Consider the following 21,549-nt stretch of genomic DNA (forward strand, 5'->3'; position numbering starts at 1 on the left):
TACATATGCAATTCTTATGCCAGGGGAGCACCTGAAGACCAAGTAGATTCCTGGGAGGGCACAACAGGCATTGTCCCAAAGTGGGAAGAGTGCCAAAACCTGCCATAGTGACCAGTGTTGGAGGCCTGGAGACAAGAGGGAAGCTAATGACTATACTCTCCCTCTTCCTCAAATTCAACTCCCCCAGCCTAGGCTCATCCTCTTATACTCCCAGTTCCAAAGTTTTCAGACCTTTTGTAGTGTCCCTCTGAGACTAGATACCTATCACTGATCACCTCAGGCCAATGCTTCTCAAACCTGAAAGAACATACAAATTACTTGGAAGCCTGCTAAAATGCAGATTCTGATTCTGTAGGTCTGGGTTGGGGTCTAAGACGTTGCATTTCTACAAGCTCCCAAGCGATACCTATACTACTAGAGCAAGGATCTAGATGATATAGCAGGTGCTACAACTGTCTCGCAGGAAGAGTCTATCTGTCCACATCCTTCTGCTGTCTATCCTCCAGATGGCAATGAGAATCATGTCATTCCTTCCTGATTCAGGAGTCTCTCTCCATGACACAATACACAATATAAACCTGGCTCATATTCCCTTGAAATGTGGAAAAAAAAAATCCCTCAGAAGAGTCTCATTCTTTCATGACTCTTAAAGGTCCATGTGCCTAGAATGACTGTCCCATTTCTCTTCCAGCTCACCTTTCACTTTTTTATTTCCCAAATTTATCCATAAGTGTCTTCCTCCAGGAAGTGTCCCTAGACTAATAACTTTTTCTCCGTTTCTACTCATACCTTTTCTTCCAAAGGAATGATGCCTTAACTCCTATCCAGTTATTAATTCCTCCCATGTCAGTCCATTTCCCTCCACATTTGGGGTATGCATTGTTTTTTACCAAGATATCTTAGATGCTCTCACAAGGTTTTTGCACCAGTCCTACAAAGAAGCATCCAAAGGAGTGTGTAAATATATGAGAGGTCCTGCCTCCACCAGGCTTCCCTGGAGTCACCTACCCCGTGTGGGGAAAATGAGAAATATCGTGAGTAAAAAAGTAGCTTCCTAGCCCTCTATCCCAGGGCAGGCCCCATACATAAATGCAACAGAAAAACACTGGCCCTTCTGTTCCAGTCATTGACTACATCAAAAAAGATGCCTGTTGTGCCCACACTGGAGCCAGTTTCATCTTTAGGAATTCCCTGGAGTCAGAGAGAGAAGGTTGGGCCTTTCATCAATTTCACTACTTCTGGCTCCTTCCCATATTCCATGGAAAGACATGGAGCAGGACCAACGGAGGTCATGTTGGGTATGTTCCTGTTCCAGGTCTGCATTTTTCCTGTTGCTCTCTGAATGAACAACACTGTTTCTAATGTTGGGTCGAGAGGAAGGAAAGAACCTACTTCTTGCTTGGAGTAAGACTCCATTCTGATAGAAGAGACAGGATAGTCACCAGAATTCAGGCATAGCCACACAAAGGCAAAACTTGTAATAGCTTAGTACAGGTCTAGAGGCACTTCTAGATTTAGTTCTGAAAGTAGAGAAATGCTGTTTGTCAAGGAAGTCTTCCAGATGATAGTCTTAAAGGAATAACATAGCACTAGCCTAAAAGGAGAATTTTCTGCATCAAAGAAATGTGTAAGGTTCAATTCACTTTAACATGAATTTACTAAATGCTCATTATGTGCCCAGCTCCCAGCTGGATGCTCTCAGCAGTAAACAAGATACACTCCTGGGGCACCTGGGTGGCTCAGTGTGTTAAGCCTCTGACCTTTGGCTCAGGTCATGATCTCAGGGTACTGATACTCTCTGCTCAGTGGGGAGCCTGCTTCCCCCTTTCTCTCTGCCTGCTTCTCTGCCTACTTGTGATCTCTCACTGTCAAATAAATAAATACAATCTTAAAAAAAAAGATACACTCCTTACCTATGATTTACAATCATAAAGAAATAAAGACACACAGATAGCTTTGGTATTTCATATTTAAAATTTCAGCTTTATTGAGGTATAATTGACATAGAAAATTATAAGTTACTTAATGAGTACACTGTGGTGATTTGTTATACATATACATTGTGAAATGATTCACTCTGATATCCCCACTGGGAGAGGATTAATGGATGTTATTTTAATCTAAATATCTCATTAAATGAAAAAAAATCTCATTAAATGAAAGTCAATGGTCAAAGCACACCTTTCTTTCCCTCACTTAATCTTTGTATCATCAGGGCCTTCAGGTGGAGCTTTCCTTTTCAGTTGTGTTCCCTGGACCAGAGGTATCAGCCCTACCTGTGAACTTGTTAGAACTACAAGTATTGGGGGCCACTCTGACCCACTGAATTCCAAAGGCTGGGGTGGGGCCCAGTGATCTGTTTTCACAAGTCCTATGGATGAGGTGGCACCTGCTGAAGTTTGAGCACCACTCAGCAGTGTACTTACTAGTCCTGGTCTCTCTCTTCTCATCCCCCTTCACTGTGACTTCAATTAATGAGTTAAAGAGACAACCATGAGCATGCCCAGCTCAGACACTTTCACTTTTTTGTTAAGTTCCTTTTTTTATCCAGAATCAAGTTACCCACAGGACACTTGATATATCTAAAGAGGTGTTAATATCCAAAGTATATACAGAACTTCTACAAGTCAACACCAGAAAACCCGAACAATCCTATAAATGGATTGAAGGCTTGAATAAACATTTTCCAGAGAAGACATACCAGATGGGTAACAGACACATGAAAAATGGGCAACATCATTATTCATCAGGGAATGTATCTTAAAACCACACTGAGATATCATTTTACACCCAATAGAATGGCTAAAATAAAAGAGCAAGAAATAGCAAGTGTTGATGAGGATATAAAGAAAAGTGAACCCTCAGTTACCGTCAGTGGGAATGCAAATTGATGCTGCCATTATGGAAATTATTATGGAATTTCCTCAGAAAATTAAAAATAAAACTACCATTTTACCCAGTATTTCCCTACTGGATCTAAACAGAAAGAAAAACACTTTTTCTGGTTTCTTTTAATAATAACTTTCAAAACCTAGTATGTAGTACAAACACATTTGGAAAGTAGACAGAAAAAAGGAGAAAGAGCAAAGACACATCCTTCATTTCATTATAAATAGAGTTGTATTAGTGTTCTCCCACCAACTACCCATGGGAAGCCAAGCTTTCCATGTGCCCCAAAGTACTCTATTATCGCAGGGGACCAGACTTCATTCAAGTGTGATGATGTCAACTCAAATACAGACTGCCACTGCTAAGTTCACTGCTGAGTCTACAGTTTTGGTCCTAACTAAAGTAGGGTTAAGGGACCAAGCTGTGCTGGATCCCGTAGCCAAAGTATATAGTAAACCCAGTTAGCATCCAGACACCAAATCGGGCCCAGGTGCCAGCTGACATCTGCATCATAAGATAAACATTCACAGAGATACTCAGGAGTGGGAGGAGAGGCAGAGCAGGGACTTTAAAGTGAAGGGGAGTGGAACTCTGTGGCTGTCTCCAGATGACCCCAGTGATCCCAGTAATGAGCACCAGGAGCAGCACAACCACTGTGATCACCCCTGCATCTCCAGAAAGCAGACCTGGCCAGTGGGCCAGCACCAGGCAGAGGAGAGCCAGCAGCAGAACAAGTAGTGAGGAGCAAACAATGACAACCCAGCCAGATAGTGGAGTGGGGGTGGGGCTCCCTGGAAAAAACAATTCTTGTAGTGTCAGTTTCTCTGCTGCCTGTCCATTCTCTTCCTGCTCCTGTGCTTTTTTTACCCCGTTCCTCCTCTCAGGCTGGTACCTGAGGATGAGAACACAAAGAGCCATCAGGGAGTAAGCTAGCAGGGCCCCAACTGACATGAGATCCAGAAGATCAGTGAGTCCAAGGAAGAATGCCATGATTCCTACGATGATGCCCAAGATTACAGTGGACACATTGGGCATGTATGTGCTGGTCTGGATTCTGGCAAGGACAGGGAACAGGAGGCCATCCTGTGCCATCATGTATATCAGATTACGTATGGGGAACATAAAGCCAAAGATGCTGACAGAAAGACTACAGAGGAATACAAAAGCTATAGCATAGTAGGCAGTTGTCCAGCCAATATGGAGAAATATCTCTGGCAATGTGCTCCCAGGTCGAAGCTGGTAGTAAGGAACCATAAGTGTTAGTGCTGCAGCGACACCAAAATACAACAAAAAGCAGATGAGCAGTGAAACCACAATGCCCATGGGGATGGAACGCTCAGGATTCTGGGCTTCTTCCACTCTTGTAATAATAATGCTAAAACCAATAAATGCATAGAAACAGGTAGCTACTCCACGGAGAATCCCCCTGAACCCAAAAGGCACAAATCCTCCAGAGCCCAGAGGGCCCAAGCTAGAGGTGTCATTGAGTCCAGCCTTTACATAGTCCTCTTCTGTGAGCTTCCAGTTGTGCAGGTCTCCCTTAATGAAGCCCGAGATGATGACAAAACTGAGAGCCAAAAGTTTCACCAACGTGACCACTTTGGAAACCGGGAAAATCCACCTATTCCTCAGAGTCAGCAATTCCATCAGCAACAACATAAGGCCCACAACAATGAAGCCTAGAATTTCTCCCAGGTGCTGGGGAACATTTGGTGAGATGCTCTCATGCAGGGTCTGAGAGATCTGGTTCCCAAGCAGATTGTCAAAAGCTAAGGTCCAAGCCCGAGCCACAGTGGCTGTATGAGCAACAAAGAAGACAATGAGGTTCCAGCCAGTGATGAAAGCCCAGATTTCACCCATAGTGACATAGGTGTAGAGATATGAAGAGCCAGCATAGGGAACCTGGACACCAAACTCTGCATAGCACAGCCCAGCCAACCCAGAAGACAGGCTGGCTCCCAACAAGCAGACCACAATGGATGGTCCCGTTACATCTCTAGCTACCTCCCCAGCCAGGACAAACACACCTACTCCCACTGTGCAGCCCACACCCAGGGCCACTAAATCCAGAGTGGTCCGTCTTCTGGCAGGGGCCATCTCATTCACATCTTCTTCCAGCATTCGTCTGCGTACCAGCTTTGGACCAATTCTGCGAAGTGCCTGACATGGCATTCTAGCTGGAATGAAGAGGACTCTAGGATCAGAGAGCTGTAGAAAGTCCAGGAGTGGAGAGTCTGAGATCAGGTTCAATGAGGCTGAGTTAAGCTGAGTTGAGTTGGGGCTGTTGAGTTCTGTTGCTCAGGCTTCAGAGCTGCTGCTTCATATTTTTTTTTTCTGTTATGTGTTATCCCTCCATAATGCCTAAGTAAACAATAAATATTTACTGGAAAATGGTGTTCAATCAACCAACTAAGGCTCACAAGTCCCATGTCACTTGTTACAGCACAAATATCATAGAAACTTATACAAATATCATAGAAACATAGAGGACATCATAGAAAAATCAATATTGCTTTCCCTCCAGGAAAGAGGACAATGGTTCCCCACATTCTGCTTTTAAACATACCACAGGACATATTCCAAATTGGGTTCATCCAACTCATGTAGTGTCATGTACTAATTAAGCCATAAGACAAGAGGTCATGAATTATTGTAGAGTAATTCTCACATAGGATGTGCGAGCAGTGTTTGAGTGTGAGTCATGACAGGTTAATTTACGGACTGGTCAGCCTCATCACAAGTGTAGACCCATCTTGAAAATATCATCTGAGATTAAAATATAACTTTGGCCCCCCAGTCATAAACCTTTAGCTCCAACATCAGCTAGCCAAGGTCAGCTGGCACGTTGGTCCCTTTCTCTTCATTCCGCATCATCCAATTAGCTGTGCTGAGGGCCAAGCATGGACAGTCCACCCCTTCCCTTTACCACCTAGGCCCACAAGGGTGCAGTGAACAGAGAGGAAGAAGGGGAAAGGGGCAGGACCTTCATAACCACCTGCAAGAAGGAAAGGACCAGGCTGTCTGAGAAGGAAACACTGGAGAAATGGGGGCAACAGCCAATCTAGGGTCCATGACTGAGAAGGGAGAGGAGCGAGGAATTTAGTTTTGTGAATTCTTACATTCAACACATCTCACCCAAAACAACTAGGAAAGATTCACTACAGTTTTTATGTCCACGGTTATGAATGTGTGATGGGTAGAGAGAAAAGAAATAAGTCCCCTAACTCAGTGGCTCATAATCTAAATATTTCCCTCTCTCTCCTGCCTCTCTGGGTTCCAGGAGAGAAGGTGAGGCCACTTCTGCAGGAAGTCTCTTCACCAGCCACACAGTGATCCAAACACACCCTGTGTAATCTGTGATGTCAGCTGCCAGAGACTTGGAGGTTATGCCCCACTCTGTGAGCTTGTATTAAAACACACATTTTTAACTTCCTATTAATTTTTCACAAGAAATTATTTTTAACTCCCTTGAAACATTGCCCGAGTATGTCAAATATATATTCTTAATGAATGAACCCTGGATGTGGTTCTTCTTTCCCCCTTCTCCCCTGCTGCTATTCAAATGACTACTGCCCAAGAGGAGATCAAGTCTTTGGATGAACAATTCACAGCCTTGCCCAGAAAAGAACTTCAGAATACAGAGAGAACAAAGGGAGGCAGTCCCCACTATCCTCCCTGCTCAGGCTTTGGTTTTGAGAGAATTTAATGGGATGTTGGCAGAAGTTTTCTTTTCTTTTTTTTTTTTTTTTAAATTTTATTTATTTATTTGACAGAGAAATCACAAGTAGGCAGAGAGGCAGGCGGCGGTGGGGGGGGGGCAGGACGCAGGCTCCCTGCTGAGCAGGGAGCTAGATGCAGGGCTCAATGCCAGGACCCTGAGATCATGACCTGAGCTGAAGGCAGAGGCTTAACCCCCTAATCCACCCAGGTGCCCCTGGAGAAGTTTTTATAGACAGAAAGATCAAGTCAAAATGGAAAAGTCTTATACAGAATACACCAAGGGCTGATGGAGGGAAGCAGATGGTTATGGGCTTAAAGGGTAATGGGTACTAAGGAGGACACTTGTGGTGAGAACTGGGTGTTTATATAAGTAATGAATCACTAAATTCTACTCCTGAAATCAATAATTAATATTACCACATATATTAACTAAGTAGAATTTAAAGTTTAAAAATTAAATTTAAAAAACCTCAAGAAAATAATTGGAAAATCTTCTCTATACATTGTTGAAAGGAAACTGACATATGGGCCAGACCTTCTGACTGCAAATCCATCTAGATTCCTTATTTGCCACTCACTAGTTCCAGTGTTATGATTTCCCAACTCACTTAAGATAGAAAAGAAGAGCCAATTCTTAATGTACGGAAGTTTACACTATAAATATGATTGAGTCATCCTCCACCCATCCCCAGGCTCCAAACCCTTCAGTGGTTCCCCACTCTCCTTCCTTCATCATCTGACATAGGCTTGCTCCTCTAGCATCATCCCCTGGTGTTAAACACATGGGGTCCTAAGCTTAGGGAATTAAACCAAACATCAAAAAAATGCAATAATAATAGTAATAGTTGTAGTAGTAACACTACTAATAATAATGATCTGTTCGCCTGTGGATGGCTCATCTTATTCCTGGGAGAGGCAGTGCTGGTTACTATAGAGTAAGAGCAATGACCATTACGTCAGAAATTCTGCATGTGAGCCCTGGCCCTTTCTCGTAACTACAGTAACTCAGGGAATCTGCTCTCTCTAAGCCTCTGTCTCCTCATCCACAAGGGAACTCACCTGACTTTCGCTGGATCAGCATGAGAATTCATTGAGGAGACACAAACCATCACACACTATTGGTGGAGTGTCACGGGGCACCATCCTGAAGGACAATCCCAGTGGAATTAAGAACCCACACTCCCTCTCAACCCACAATCTCTCTCCCTCCAAGGGGCACACCCCTGGGAAACTCTCTCCTGAGTCTGTAATGGGCCCATGCGAGCATGTTCATCACATGACTGTTTGTGGTGGCAGGAAGTGGGAGCCGTGCCAGCCTCTGTTTCTAGAATAATACATAAGTAAAATGTGCCGTGAGTGCACAATGAAATGTACATAGCAGTCAGAGTTCATAAAGTCCCTTTACAGAGAACAACTTGGGTAGATCTCAGAGACCAAGTTAGGTAGCCAAAGTGAAAGCAGTGTGATGTGTCTAGCACAATGCTATCTATGTACATTTTAAAAACAGCCCAAAAATGCTGTGTATTTGTCAAGGATACATGTATACCTGTTTAAAACGTCATGTTATTCTTGTGCTCAAAACCTTCCATTGGTCTCTCTTTTAATTTAGAATAGAAACCAAAGTCTGTATTTTCAGTGACCTACAAAGTCCTACAGGATTTGTCACTGACTCAGTGACTGTTCAGCCTTCTGTTTCTCTCGTCCCACTCATTTCTCTGTAGTCACTGGCCTCCTAACCATTCGGCCTACTAATATATCAGACAAAGCCCTACCTCAGGGCCTTTGTATTTGCTGTCCCCTATAACTGCACCACTTCTGTCCCAAATATCCACATGGCAGCTCCCTTCCCTGCATTTGGTGAAATAACATGTCTGTAGCACAGCCTTCCTGAATCACCCCACATACAGCTACAATCTGCTCCTAACCACAGACAAGTGACCTCGTCTCTCCAGCCTTCATTTTTCCCCAGCACTTGTCACTATTTAAGGCACCATATGTTTTACTTATTTATTTGCTCATTATTTGTCTCACTCCATAAGCATGTAAGATCCATGAAAGAAGGATTTTTTTTTCTATTTTGCTCCTGTCTATAGTCCCCCATCTACACCTGTGTCTGACAGAGATGGCACTGTGTTTGTTGAAAGGAAGACAATATCTAACTACACATAGAGAACATGGACCAGAAAAATGTTTGTTAAATACACTAAAATAAGTCTCTCCAGTGAGGAGGGTGAATGAGAACGAGATAAGGATGAAGGGGATAATAAAACGCACCAGCTGTCAGAGCCCTGCTGTAACTCTCCCCCTACCCTCAGGCCTATCACTTCCTCCCTAACTCAGCTCCTCACATCCTGACGTACCCTTCCTGGGATGAGCCTGTGGGTTGGGTGAGTCACCTGCCCTGCCAGGGACACCCTCCTCCCTCCTTCTGTCCAGTCTTGACCTTCTAGCTCCTCTCAGCCCTATTCTATGACCTTCCCTCCACATCTAGGAAGACTTTCTTAAGCCATCCTTACTGATCCCCATCTCCAACCTTTCTCACCTTCCTGTCAGCATTATAGGTCCTCCTGATGGTCAGCTGAGACTGATTTTCAGCTGGTGGTGTCCTTGTGTGCCACTTATATTCCTTTACAGTGCAAAAGCATCCAGACGGCAGGGCCAAGATCTACGTACTTACTCCTCCATCTAAATTCCACACCCCCACTTTCAACCCTCACCCCCCAGTATAAGGATCTGCTCATAATTATACTAAGCAACTATATGTGGCATTTAGGACAGAGAGAATGCATATATAGAGATGTATTGATTGACTACTATATCTTAAGATCCCTAGAGACTTTTAAATTTTTCTTTTAATTCTAGAAAGAGTGAAAGGGCCAAACAGAGATATAAACAAGAGACTAGAATATGCCCCATCATCTATTTCAAGAACATTTCCTGAGGACATTTCCTAATGAGGGCCCTGGGTGTGTGAATCTTGGTTAAAATAGGAAACAGTCTCTCCCAAAGGAGGTGCTTGGCAGAGGGGAGGTGCTTACAGAAATGCAGAGAGGGGGCAGGGAACATGAAGTAGCATATATGAATTCCATAATGCTCCCAGCTCCCCTTCCCTTCCCTTTCCTTCCTAAAGAGCTTCAAAGACGATTTGGATATCAGTTGCTTTGCTAGAAGTTTGATAAAGACTTGAGAGAACAGTTAATGAGGGTGTTCAATAATTATTTTCAAGTTCTCAAAGTTTCAGAAAAGTAGACTTTAAATGTAACATCTCTAGAGATTATACCAGCCCTCTGTATCCAAGCACAGCTCCTTTCTGATCCCAAAGTGTATAAATACTCTCATCCTTCTTGAAGTTTCCGGACAATAAAAATGCACCCTTATTTCCATCACTCCATCTTTACATTATTCAGGCCTTCAGCTGGAGCTTTGTTTTTCAGTGTGTGGTCCCTGAACCAGCAGTATCAGCATCATGTGGGAATTTGTTAGAAGTGTAAGTTCTGGCCCCCATCCTGACCTGCTGAATCCTGGATGCTGGGGTGGGGCTCAGCAACCTGTGTTGCTCAGCATCCTGTGAGCCTCACCTCACAAGCCCTCCAAGTGAGGTGGCACCTGCTGGAGTTTGAGCACCACTGAGCAGCGTACTCTTCCTGGCCTCTCAGCACCACCACCCCCTCACTGGGACTTGATTGTGAGTTGAGGAGATAGCAGTGAGTATGCTCTGCTCAGCGCCTTCCAGTTTTTGTTGGTTTTCTTTTTTCATCCAGAACCAACTTGCCCATAGTATACACACATTCCAACCTGCTGATACACCAGAAAATCTAATAAGAGCAGGCTCTCTCCTATGATAGAAGGCAGAGGTTGCTCAGCACGACTGGTGATGACGAATATGTCTGTCTGACTAATGCAAGACTGACTATCAAGTCAATTAGGCTGCAGATCTACAGCTGATGATTCAATCATCTGTCTCTATGTCATGATTATCAGTAGGTTCCAAACACAGGAGAGGGGAGATGGGATGTTATTTATTGGGCCCCTACAGCTCCAACTATGGATTGTAATGAAAAGTGGACAGGATGCAGGTTCAGATGGTATGCAGTATGGAGACCTAGTTGAGAGAATAATAGGGCAGAAGAACCAGAGGCAATCCTAGATTTTTTCAAGGAAATGGAACTTGAGAAATGATCAGCTGTGACCTCTCCCATTACAGACAAATAAGCAGAGCATGGAAGGAACTGAATGGTTTGCTCAAGGTCACATTGCTAGTTAGTGGTGGAATCAGGATGAGAATCCAGGATACCTGGCTCTCAGCTGTGTACTTTCTGAGCAGGTGGACCAAAGCAGACAACAGCAGAGAAACTTTAAAGTCCAAGAATGTAGACATGGCTAAGTAGAAGAAGCAGCCCCAGGGTTTTTCAGCATGAGTGGTGGATTCAAAGCAAAGTGCTTTGTGCTCAGAGGAAAGCTCTGGCTCCAGTCCACGTGTGCCTGCTCTGTTGTCCCCTCACACTGCCGAGGCTCAAGCTACACAGCCTGCTCAGTGTGCTCTGAACATGGCTTCATTTTCCTGTGCTTTTCCTGGTGTTGTTCTCTCTGCCTTCAAATCTTTCCCTCCTGCCCATGTGTGGAAAATTCCATCTGGGCTTGGAGAGTGCTGGTTTAAATGCCATTCTTCTACAAATTCTTCTCTGATTTCATCAGTCAACTTTTACCACTGTGCCATCTCCTCAACTCTGAATTCCCAAGACACATTATCTGCTTATTACTTATGACAGTACTTACTTAAGCCAACGTTGTTTAAAAAAATACTAGAGAAAATTCCAAAAGCTACAACACAGTAGGCCCAACCAATACAGAGAAATGACTGAGGCAACCTGCTCCCAGGTCAAAGCTGGTAGTAAGAAACCATAAGTATAAGTACTGCAGAGACACCAAAAGACACCAAAAAGCAGGTGAGCAGTGAAATCACAATCCCCATGGGGATGTAATATTCAGGAATCATGACTTCTTCAACTCTGGTAATAATAAGGGTGAAACCAGCAAAAGGATAGATACAGGTAGCTGATCCATGGAGAATCCCCTGGAAGCCAAAAGGCACAAATCCTCCAGAGCTGAGGGGCCAAGTGAGAGGTGTCATTGAGTCCAGCCTTTACATAGTCCTCTTCTGTGAGCTTCCAGTTGTGCAGGTCTCCCTTAATGAAGCCTGAGATGATGACAAAACTGAGAATGAAAATGTCCATGAATGTGAACATGCTGAGAATCAGGAAAACATGCCTCGTTTCCTGAATCAGTAATTCTATGAGCAAGAACACAAGGGTCACAATAAAGAAGCCTAGAATTTCTTTAAAGACATGGGAAACATGCAGTGGGATGCTCTAATGAAGGATCTGAGAAATCCTGTCACCAGAAATATTGTCAAAAGGTAAGGTACAGGCTTGGTAAACAATGGTTATCCTAGCAATGTTGGAAAGGATGAGGTTCCAGCCAATGGTGAAAACCCAAGTTTACCTACAGTGACAAAGATGTAGAAGTATGCTGAGCCAGAATGGGGAACCTGGGCACTAATCTGCATAGCACAGTACACCCAACATAGAAGCTAGGCCAGTCACCAAAAAGCAGATCACAGTGGCTGGTCCTGCTATATCTCTAACCACCTCGCCAGCCAAGATATACACAATCATATTCACTGGGTTGTCCACACCCAGGACCACTAAATCCAGAGTAGTCTGGCCTCTGGCAGGGCCAGTCTCAGCCCTGTGTTACTCCACCATATGTCTGTGCACCAGCTTTTGACCAAGCTTTGGATCTTCAAAGTGCCTGACACAGCATGATAGCTGGGATTGAAGATGAGTCTAGGATCAAGGAGCTATAGCAAGCTCAGGGAGCTGAGAGTCTCAGATCAATTTCAGTGAGGTTGAGTTAAGCAGAGTTGGGTTGGGGCTGCCAAGGTCCGTTGCTCAAGTTTTTAAAGTTGCTGCTTCATATTTCTTCTGGTATGTACTCTCCCTCCATAATGCCTAAGACATGGTAAACAATAAATTTTTACTAAATCCATTATTCAACCCACCAACCAAAGCTCAGAAACCCCACGTAACCTGTTGCAGGCCAAAGATCACAGAAACTGACATCAAAGGACAGCATAGAGAAATTAGTCCTGCTTTCCCCCCAGAAAAAGTGTGAAATACTTCCCAACATTCTCCTTTTTATGCACTACATGATGCAATGCCATTTGGGTTCATCTAACATATTTAGCTTCATATACTAACTAAGCAGCAAGACACAATAGGATATGAATATATTGTGCAATAAATCACACACTGAATGTGTGCTTGGTGCTTGAGCATGAGTTATGATACATTAATTCAGAGACTAGATGTCTCATTGCAATTACCCATTTTTTAAAAATAAATCATTTGAGCTTAAAATACAAATATTGGTTTTCTGGTCTTAAACTTTTGGGCCCAAAATCAGCTAGCTAAGTTCAGATGGCACTTTGGCCCCCTTTCACCTCATTCTGCATTACACATTCAGCTGTACTGATGACCATGAATGTACTTTCCACCCCTTCTATAATGAGGGGAGATAATAATAGAGATAAGGATGAAGGGGAAAATAAAATGCATTGAAAGGGGGCCTGAGAGGGTGTGATGGTGGGAACACGTCATGAATGAGGGAAGGACAGACTTCACTTTGAGCACTGCAGATTCAACACAGGAATTGCAGGAGATAATGTGAGAGGACCTGTTACAGAGCCTAAGTGGCAGACATTCAGTAGATTTAACATGAGGGGGAACCAGAATCCTGTAATTGCCCAGGATATGGAGAATACAATACCTGCTAGAAAAAGAATTCAGAACAAGGGAAGATGGGGCACCCCTTCGACTAGGTCCCTCTGAACCCATGACCCTTTTCCCCATTCCTCTTTCTCCTCCAGCTCCTTCAACTATCTATGGAGGCTCCTGTCATTGGCCCTAAGGATGTTTGTATCATGTTTCTGTCTCTGGGGAACCATCACCAGCCATCTACCTCCCAAAAAAGACACAACAGTGGTCCTTCACATTTGTTGACTCACACAAGGTTGGTCACCTTTAAAAAAATGTCATATGCTCTGCTGAAGTCCATCCATGGACCCTGAGCAGGAATCCCAGAGGAGGACCATCTGAATGGCAGGAGTAGAGAGGGGTCATACTTGATAACTTCTGTTTCTCTCAACTATGTTTTGCAGGATGGTCTTTATGCTCTTTCCACTTTTACTGAAGGTGAAGCAAAGTGGGCCTACGACAGAGTATGAAAATGATAGAGAAGCAGGGGTGCCTGGGTGGCTCAGTGGGTTAAGCCTTTGTCTTCAGCTCAGGTCATGATCTCAGGGTCCTGGGATCAAGCCCCACATCAGGCTTTCTGCTCAGCTCAGCTCTCCCTTTCTCTCTCTGCCTACTTGTGATATCTCTGCGTCTGTCAGATAAATAAAATCTTGAAAAAAAAATCACTACAATATAAAAAAAATAATAGAGAAGCAGCCCAAAGAACAAAACATCTGGGAATTAAATAATATTTTGTGACTCCAACAGAGGTAGGCAGAACAAATAATTAAGAAGCAAACTTAGGGAAAATAAAGCAAACCCATGATTGGGAATCCTGAGAGAGTTTACTACAAATACAACTTATAACAGCACAGATAAACATCATCCTCAAATACCACTTTCAGAAATACCCTTTCTCATGAAATAATCTGCAAGTATTCCTATAGTTTCTGTTCAGTCCAAATTCTCTGACCCAGCTGTGGGAGCTCCCCTCAGACCCATCACCTCCTCCCTAACTCAGCTCCTCACATACTGACTTAGCCTTCCTGAGATGTACCTTTGGCTTTGGTAAGTACCTGCCCTGCCAGGGATGCCCTCCTCACTCCTTTCTGTTCAGTCTTGACCTTCTAGTCCTTCCCAACCATATTCTATAACATTTTCCCCACATCTAGGAAGCCTTTCCTAAGCCATCCTGACTGATCCCCATCTCCAATCTTCCTCCCCTTCTCACCAGCCCTTACAGCCTGACCTGATGATCAGTTGAAACATTTTTCCATCCTATCAGCTAGTGTCCTAGGTGTGTCACTTAAATTCCTTTACAGTCTAAAAGCTTCCAGAGGGCAGGGTCAGGATCCATATACCTCCTCCTTCTGATTTCCATACTTCTACCCCCAACCTGCACTACTTAGGACAAGGATCGGTTCATGATTGTGACAAGCAACCAAAAGAGGCTTTTAGGACAGAGAAAAGGAATATAGATATGTATTGATTAACTACTGTATCTTGAGATTCCTAGAAGTTTTTGTTTTTTGTTTTTTGTTTTTGTTTGTTTGTTTGTTTTAAAGAGATAAAGGGCAAAAAGAGAGACTAGAACATGCTCTCTCACAAAAGAGGTGCTTTCTCGGGGGGCATATTTAAAGAAATGCCGACAGGGGTCAGAGAATAGGAAGCCAGCTTGCAGGAATTCCATAATGCCCCCAGCTTCCCCTTCCCTCCCTCCTCCTCCCTGTGTTTCTCTCAGTCTCTAAGCTCCTTCCAAACTCAGAAACCAGTTTCCATCCCAAGTCTCCAAGAAAAACTCCTGCCAAATCCTGTAACAATCCACCCACTAAACTAAAGTGGCAAATCAAGAAATGGATTTGGTAGGGCTCCGTTCCCAGATGAACAGTTAACTGGCCACAGCCAAGGAAGGACCCCAAGCTCCACAGACCAATTTGGATGTCAGAGATCTGACACAAGAACTGAGGTCCAAGTCTCTTTCACCATAACAAAGCAAAAGTAGAAGGGAAGTAACCAAGGCAGCCTAGACAAAGGGTGTTATCTGTGACATTTATGATTCACCGCAGTGTCTTCCCCTCAATGTGTGACAACTGAACAGACAGATGACACAGAGTTTTATTACTCCCACTGCTTTACTTGTTTGGAAAACAAGTCACCTAATGCTCTGACGTTAGGTAACGTGACATGATACTCAAGCTGCAATAACTACAAGTAAATCTCGTCTGCAGAAGGGAGAGTAGGACAATATTCAAAGGATTGAATGGGTGTAGAATAGGATTTCACTTGTCAGGAGGATAGGGAAGTATACTTACAGTGTAAGCTCCCAGAGAAAAGGTATTTCTGGATTTGCTACCTTTTGCCTGCACTGTTTATAAATAACCACACAGATGGGTTCTCTGTACTTTGGGTTGGAGCTAAAGTGAGGGTAATGGTGGTAGAGTTGATAATTTAGGGTGAATAAAAATGTTGTTTTTCCTCTAAGTCTTTTGAACAAAGGATTAGTGTGGTACCTAATCACATACTTGGTCCCTCAAGTAGAAGCCAAAAAAGTTTCTAAGTGAGAAAGACTGGATTTAGTCTATTAGAGATAAGATTTTGGGGCTCCTGGGTGGCTCCATCAGTTAAGTATCAGCCTTTGGCTCAGGTTGAGATCCTGGGATCAGGCTCCCATTGGGGCTCCCTCCTAGGCAGGGAGTCTGTTTCTCCCTCTGCTTCTTCCCCCACTCATGCACTGGCATGTGCTCTCTCTCTCTCTCTCTCTCAAATAAATAAATACAGTCATTAAAGAAATAAGATTTCAACTAAGTATAAAGGAATACAAAGGCAAATTCCACATGAGAAAATTTAGGTACCACACTAATCCTTTGTTCAAAAGACTTAGAGGAAAAGCAACATTTTTATTCACCCTAAATTATCAACTCTACCACCATTACCCCCATCATATGTTCAGTTACACACAGTAAAAGAGAATAGTGGAAAACAAAGAATTTCCCTCTCTGGGAACTTACAATTAAGGGCATTTCATGAACCTCCCCACCTGCCAAAATAAGTAAAAGATATATCAGCTACGACCAAGAAAGGTATTCCTCAATAAGAAATGAACAGTCATGGTAAGAGTATGTCAAGATCCCAGATGGCTTCCTTGGTAATGGAAGGTAAGAGTACTAAGAATCAGATTTTCTACTATTGGAGAAACTAGAGAGTATCTTCTGTACACCATGGGTCAACTCGAGAAGGCGGCATGGAAGAGGGGGAATTACCCCATCATGGCATTGTGAGTAACTACTTCCCAGGAAGACACCTGTTCAAGCTATATCTTCAGGTTGGGCCATGATCCAATAAACAGAGCCCCTTTCAGGCCTTCCTTCCATGTCCCCACCAGAAACACAAAGCAAATGCCACCACATCTGAACCAGTAAATCTAATTGCCCAACCAGACAGATCCGGTTAAATATTTGCTACAGATCTATATACCAAGATATAATACTAATTCATCATCATCATCATCATCATCATCGTCATCATCATCCTCATCATCTCAGTCTTGGTCTATGCAGGAAAGAAAAAGAGAGAGAAACCATTGAAGTGGTAATAAAATATAAACTCTCCCCTGAGGAATGAGAAGTAAGGCTTCCCTGAAAAGTCAGAAAGAAAGTTGAAGTAACAAAATTCAGCTCAGTCTAAAGGAAATAAATATCCAAACTTATCTCCCAGGAGTTTTCTGAGAACAACCTCACCAAATGGATCACTTTCCAGGTATCCTCCCACCTGTGATCTTACTTTGTATTATATTCTGTTTGCATGATACTTTGAAGAAGCTTTCGTCTCCCTTTCTAAAATAAAAACTCCTTGGGATACAACTTGCTTCATGTTCTTTCAAAGAGACTAGAAACCCTAGTTCTGCAAATAAATATTATTGCATGCAACTAAGACTTGAACTTGGAAACACGGAACCCCTCAAACTATCTGCTTATTAGACCCAGAGGAAACACAGCTACCTCCTCCAACTCAGCCACCTACCCTACCACCCCCAGTATTACACCTCTCAAATCCCCTCCCAGTCAGGTAGAGATTGAATTCCAAGTCAGTGAAACCCATCCTGATGCAGAATAACACAGCAGACCAACTGTATGTTGACCAAATCCCTCCACCCAAATGTAGCCCCAAATCTATGCAGATGTAGACCAAAACATATGTGCTTCCTTCCTATAACCTATGGAGTCCATTCTACATGTAGGCATAATATAGTGTCCTTGTACCATATTTGGGTAAATAATCAGATAGCCAGGGCTTTTCTAGAGGCTGTATATACTCCAAATTACTTAGTATCATTCTGGGATGGTTGTGAACATGTACCTTTTCTTAGTCCCTTTGGAATAACTGAAGAATGCAATGTTCCTCATTCATGATTTGGCACATACAGGTTTAATTTCAGTTAGAATCCAGTGTTGGAAATTCTTTTTTTTTTCCCCAAGATTTTATTTATTTATTTAACAGAGAGATACATAGTGAGAGAGGGAACACAAGAGGGGTAGTGGGAGAGGGAGAAGCAGGCTTTCTGCCAAGCAGGGAGCCAGAAGCAGGGCTCGATCCCGGGACCCTGGGATCATGACCTGAGCCGAAGGCTAATGCTTAATGTCTGAGCCACCCAGGTGTTGGAAATTTTTAACATTTCTATCATGCCAAAACAAAGTGAACTACTTGACAAATGTTTCTGCAGTTCTTCAGAAAATAGATGGGCTACCAGGAAGAAAGAGAATTAGATTTTCTAAAAAGGAATCAGGAAGAGACTAGCCTTTTAGCCAGGAAGGGTATGAAATTAAGGGATTGACATTGATGTCAACAGTGAAAATCAATTTCTTCTCTACTTCCCCATAAGTCTTTACACACTTTTCTCTACCCTGGATGTTGTCAACACAGAATTTCTAATAAAAGTCCTCAAGAGAAACCAGTAGAAGGAAACCCATCTGCCTACCCACTTCATTTCCTAACTACAATTGTAATATAGGAAGGCCTTTGTCTACAATGAGCACTGACCTCAAGTCATTTTTTCTAAGAAGCCTCGATAAACTCCTTTGCTTTCCTCCCTCAAATTTTTCCTTTCCTTGTAAGCACAGAATCTAGAAATTCACCCAGTGTTTCCATCCATCACTATACTCTGTCTCTACTGTTAGACTAGCAGTTGTGAATGGTCAGAGCCCATGGCGCCTTCTTCCATGTACCTTCTCCCAATAGACACTCTCAGTAATACACTGCATACAACATGGCTTAGAAAAGGCCAACTGTCTCTCTGGTTATCTTCCTTCATACCTTTAATGTGTCCTTCTGTCCTCCCATGTGAGGATTTGGCTGTCTCTGTCCTCTCTCATCAACTGTGCTTTGTCCTTTCAAAACCGTAGGTAGTTGTTTCACCACTTGCTCCTTTGGAAAGTTAATTGGTTTTGTTTTGGTTTGTTGTTGGAAAGATACCAGATCATCGGATTCATATGAAAGTTGTATCCTGGCTCAAAGTCCTGAGCTCTTCTCTAAATAGAGATCCAGATGACTTCTCCACCAAGAACCACCTGACTCACACCAGCTCAGGCAACATAATCTACAACAACCAGCTTCTGCCACCACTTTTTTTTTTTTTCTGCCACCACTTTTTAAGGGAAACTCTTTATACCTATTCCTAGTTCTTTCTCATCCCCACTCTGCTTTGTGAATTCTGTGATAATTAAAGAAAAAAGGGACAAGGATAAACCAAGTGAATATCATCCAAAAATCCTACTGATCAATTTGGAATATACTTGCTGAAGAAATTGGTCTTTCCACATGATTTTGCTTTAATTAAGGTTGAAATGAATCTGCCTTCTGGAAGCATATAACATATATCAATTGATAATGGAGAGAAGTAGCCCAAGAACTACTAGAGGGTAAGAGAAATCAACATTCACCACATATAACCAAGAAAACAGGTGTCACGCATGGATAAGTGTTGTCTGGGCTTCTGGTGTTGGGGTGCTGCCCACAGCATACAGGGCAGTAGGGAGGCGGGGAGGGTAGAGAAGAGTTTAATACTCCAAAGGCCTTTGAAATGAAAGAGTTGCAAATATGTTTTGTGATAACAGCAAACTGCCTCTTGGTGACCCAGTTTTTAAAGACCACGAGGCAGCCACACCCCAGGGAACCTGGGAAATCTTTCCGCCTCTAGACTGACCTGGCTCATAATCAATCCCCCACCATAACATTTAAAATTAGATAAGAAAGGCAGGGAGATACCTTGAGCAGCTGTAAAAATAGATACCTAGCTCCTTGAGCCTGGAGGAAGAAGACCCTCAAATCCTCTCTGGTGATGGGGGACCCCCTTATCACACTGGACCTGCTATTCTGCAAAGTGCATACCGATGTCCTCTCCCAGAAGATAGGACACAGAGACTTTCAAACTCTCCAGTGAGAAATGAGGTGAAACGTGAAGGAGGCAGCAGAGCCAGATGGAAAATTTTCCATTCATTAAGAAAACATGTATATGCTTACTATGTGCTGGGCCCTGTGGGAGAGACAAAGATGAAGAAAGCAAGCTCTGCACCAGGTCAGAAAGGAAAGACTGGGAATAGGCCAGGGCAAAGAGGTGGGAAGAACACTGGAGGAGAAACACCAAGGAATAACTTCCCTTAACTCACATTTTCTCATCAGAGCTGAGAACCTTTCTGGGCTGGAAGAGAACAGAGTGTAGGCCTGTGTATCACTCTGACCCCAGTAAACCTGCCTACCCTTCCCAAACTCATAAGGTACTGATCTATCCCCACCCCCCACCAAACCAAAGTCTAATTCAGGTGCCATGAAATACCCTCTACTCAAACCCCACAGGGCTAGACAGCCAGGGGCACTCCAAGCCCAGACTACTTCTTCCCTGGCTCTGTCTCAACTTTCCTGCCAACTCTATAAGCAGGAGAAATCACTTACCCCTGGGCTTCTTCTGCCTCAGAGGAGAAACGCTTGGGAAGAAAGTGCAAGCCAAACCCAGGAAGAAGAAGAAGCTTGGCCAAGAAGAGTCAAGACTAGGAGTGGAGCTCACAGGGTGCCCTAGAGGAGTTGAGGCTCTAGAGAGGCGGGGCCGTCACAGAGGAGGGGCCTCAAGAGTGTGAGCACTGAGGAGGCTGGGCCTCAGGGAGCTGGGGCCAAAGGGCAGAAGGGGCCTGGGAAGGATGTGTAAGTAGGAAGAAGGTGGTTTAGCTGGAATCCTGGATAAAGGCTAAAGGTGGGCAATGGAAGACTAGTGAGGACCTAAATGGGTGAGGAGGACTAGGAAGACTAGGAGGACCTAAATGAGACTTTGCTGGGGACTATGTTGGCAGTAGATGTGAATTTAGAAGTAAACAAACTTTCCAGGGTCTGGGTATAGAAGAGGTCCTGGTTGGCAAGAGGGGGCGGGGGTGTGGGAAGCCTGGAGTAGCCTGGCCTGTGGTGATTAGAGGCAAATCCCAGATCCAGTTACAGAGCCCACGCAGCAGTCCTGTAATCAAGGATAGAAGCACCTCCCCCAACCCAGGTGCTTCTCCCAGAATCTCCTACTGGTTCCTCCACTATTGCCACCCATCCTTGCCTCAGCCACATTTACTCCAGGAGTAATACTTTAGTATTACTAAATACTGGCTCAAGCTTTTCCCCGAAGGATTTCCCGAGACAGTCACTCAGCGTTCACAGCATATTCTGACTGAATGAGCATCGAGCCTTGTGCTGGAGGAAATAAAGACATGGTCCCTGCCTGCAGAGCTTCCTGCTCTAGACAGTCATAATGAAGGGACTCCAAGACCCTGAAACAGTGACCAAAGGAAGGTGCTTCCTCCTCCCCGAACATTAATCTTCAGACAGAGGCAGGATTTCTCAGAGATGGATGGTGGGGATGGGGCCTACTTAGAGACCCAGGGCTGAATGCACAAGTGAAGGGCCCACAAGCCATGGGTCTCAGGGAAAAGGGAAACCACTGCCTCTCCTTGATACTGCTGACATGCTTCTAAACTGTCAATTACGTGCCTTAAAGACTTGGGATGGAGGTGGAGGGAGGGGAGAGGAGGGTAACAGCATGTCCCTAAAGAGACAGAGTCTATACTAACTATACTAAGAGCACTGAACTTGGAGGAGAAAGAATTGCTACAGATTTCAT

General features: G+C 43.8%; 1 protein-coding gene across 1 annotated transcript; it reads right to left on the reverse strand.

The window, feature by feature from the left end:
- Positions 1-1,962: 1,962 nt before the first annotated feature.
- On the reverse strand, positions 1,963-20,454 carry LOC131838966 (cationic amino acid transporter 3-like). The gene is made up of 2 exons (XM_059185894.1): positions 20,349-20,454; positions 1,963-5,250 (listed from the first exon to the last, which is right to left on the reverse strand). Exon 2 carries the CDS (start codon positions 5,059-5,061, stop codon positions 3,298-3,300), a length of 1,764 nt encoding a protein of 587 aa, XP_059041877.1. The 5' UTR covers positions 5,062-5,250; positions 20,349-20,454; the 3' UTR covers positions 1,963-3,297.
- Positions 20,455-21,549: the final 1,095 nt, after the last annotated feature.

The sequence above is a fragment of the Mustela lutreola genome, chromosome 8, assembly GCF_030435805.1.
Source record: "Mustela lutreola isolate mMusLut2 chromosome 8, mMusLut2.pri, whole genome shotgun sequence".
Classification (NCBI taxonomy): Eukaryota; Metazoa; Chordata; class Mammalia; order Carnivora; family Mustelidae; genus Mustela; species Mustela lutreola.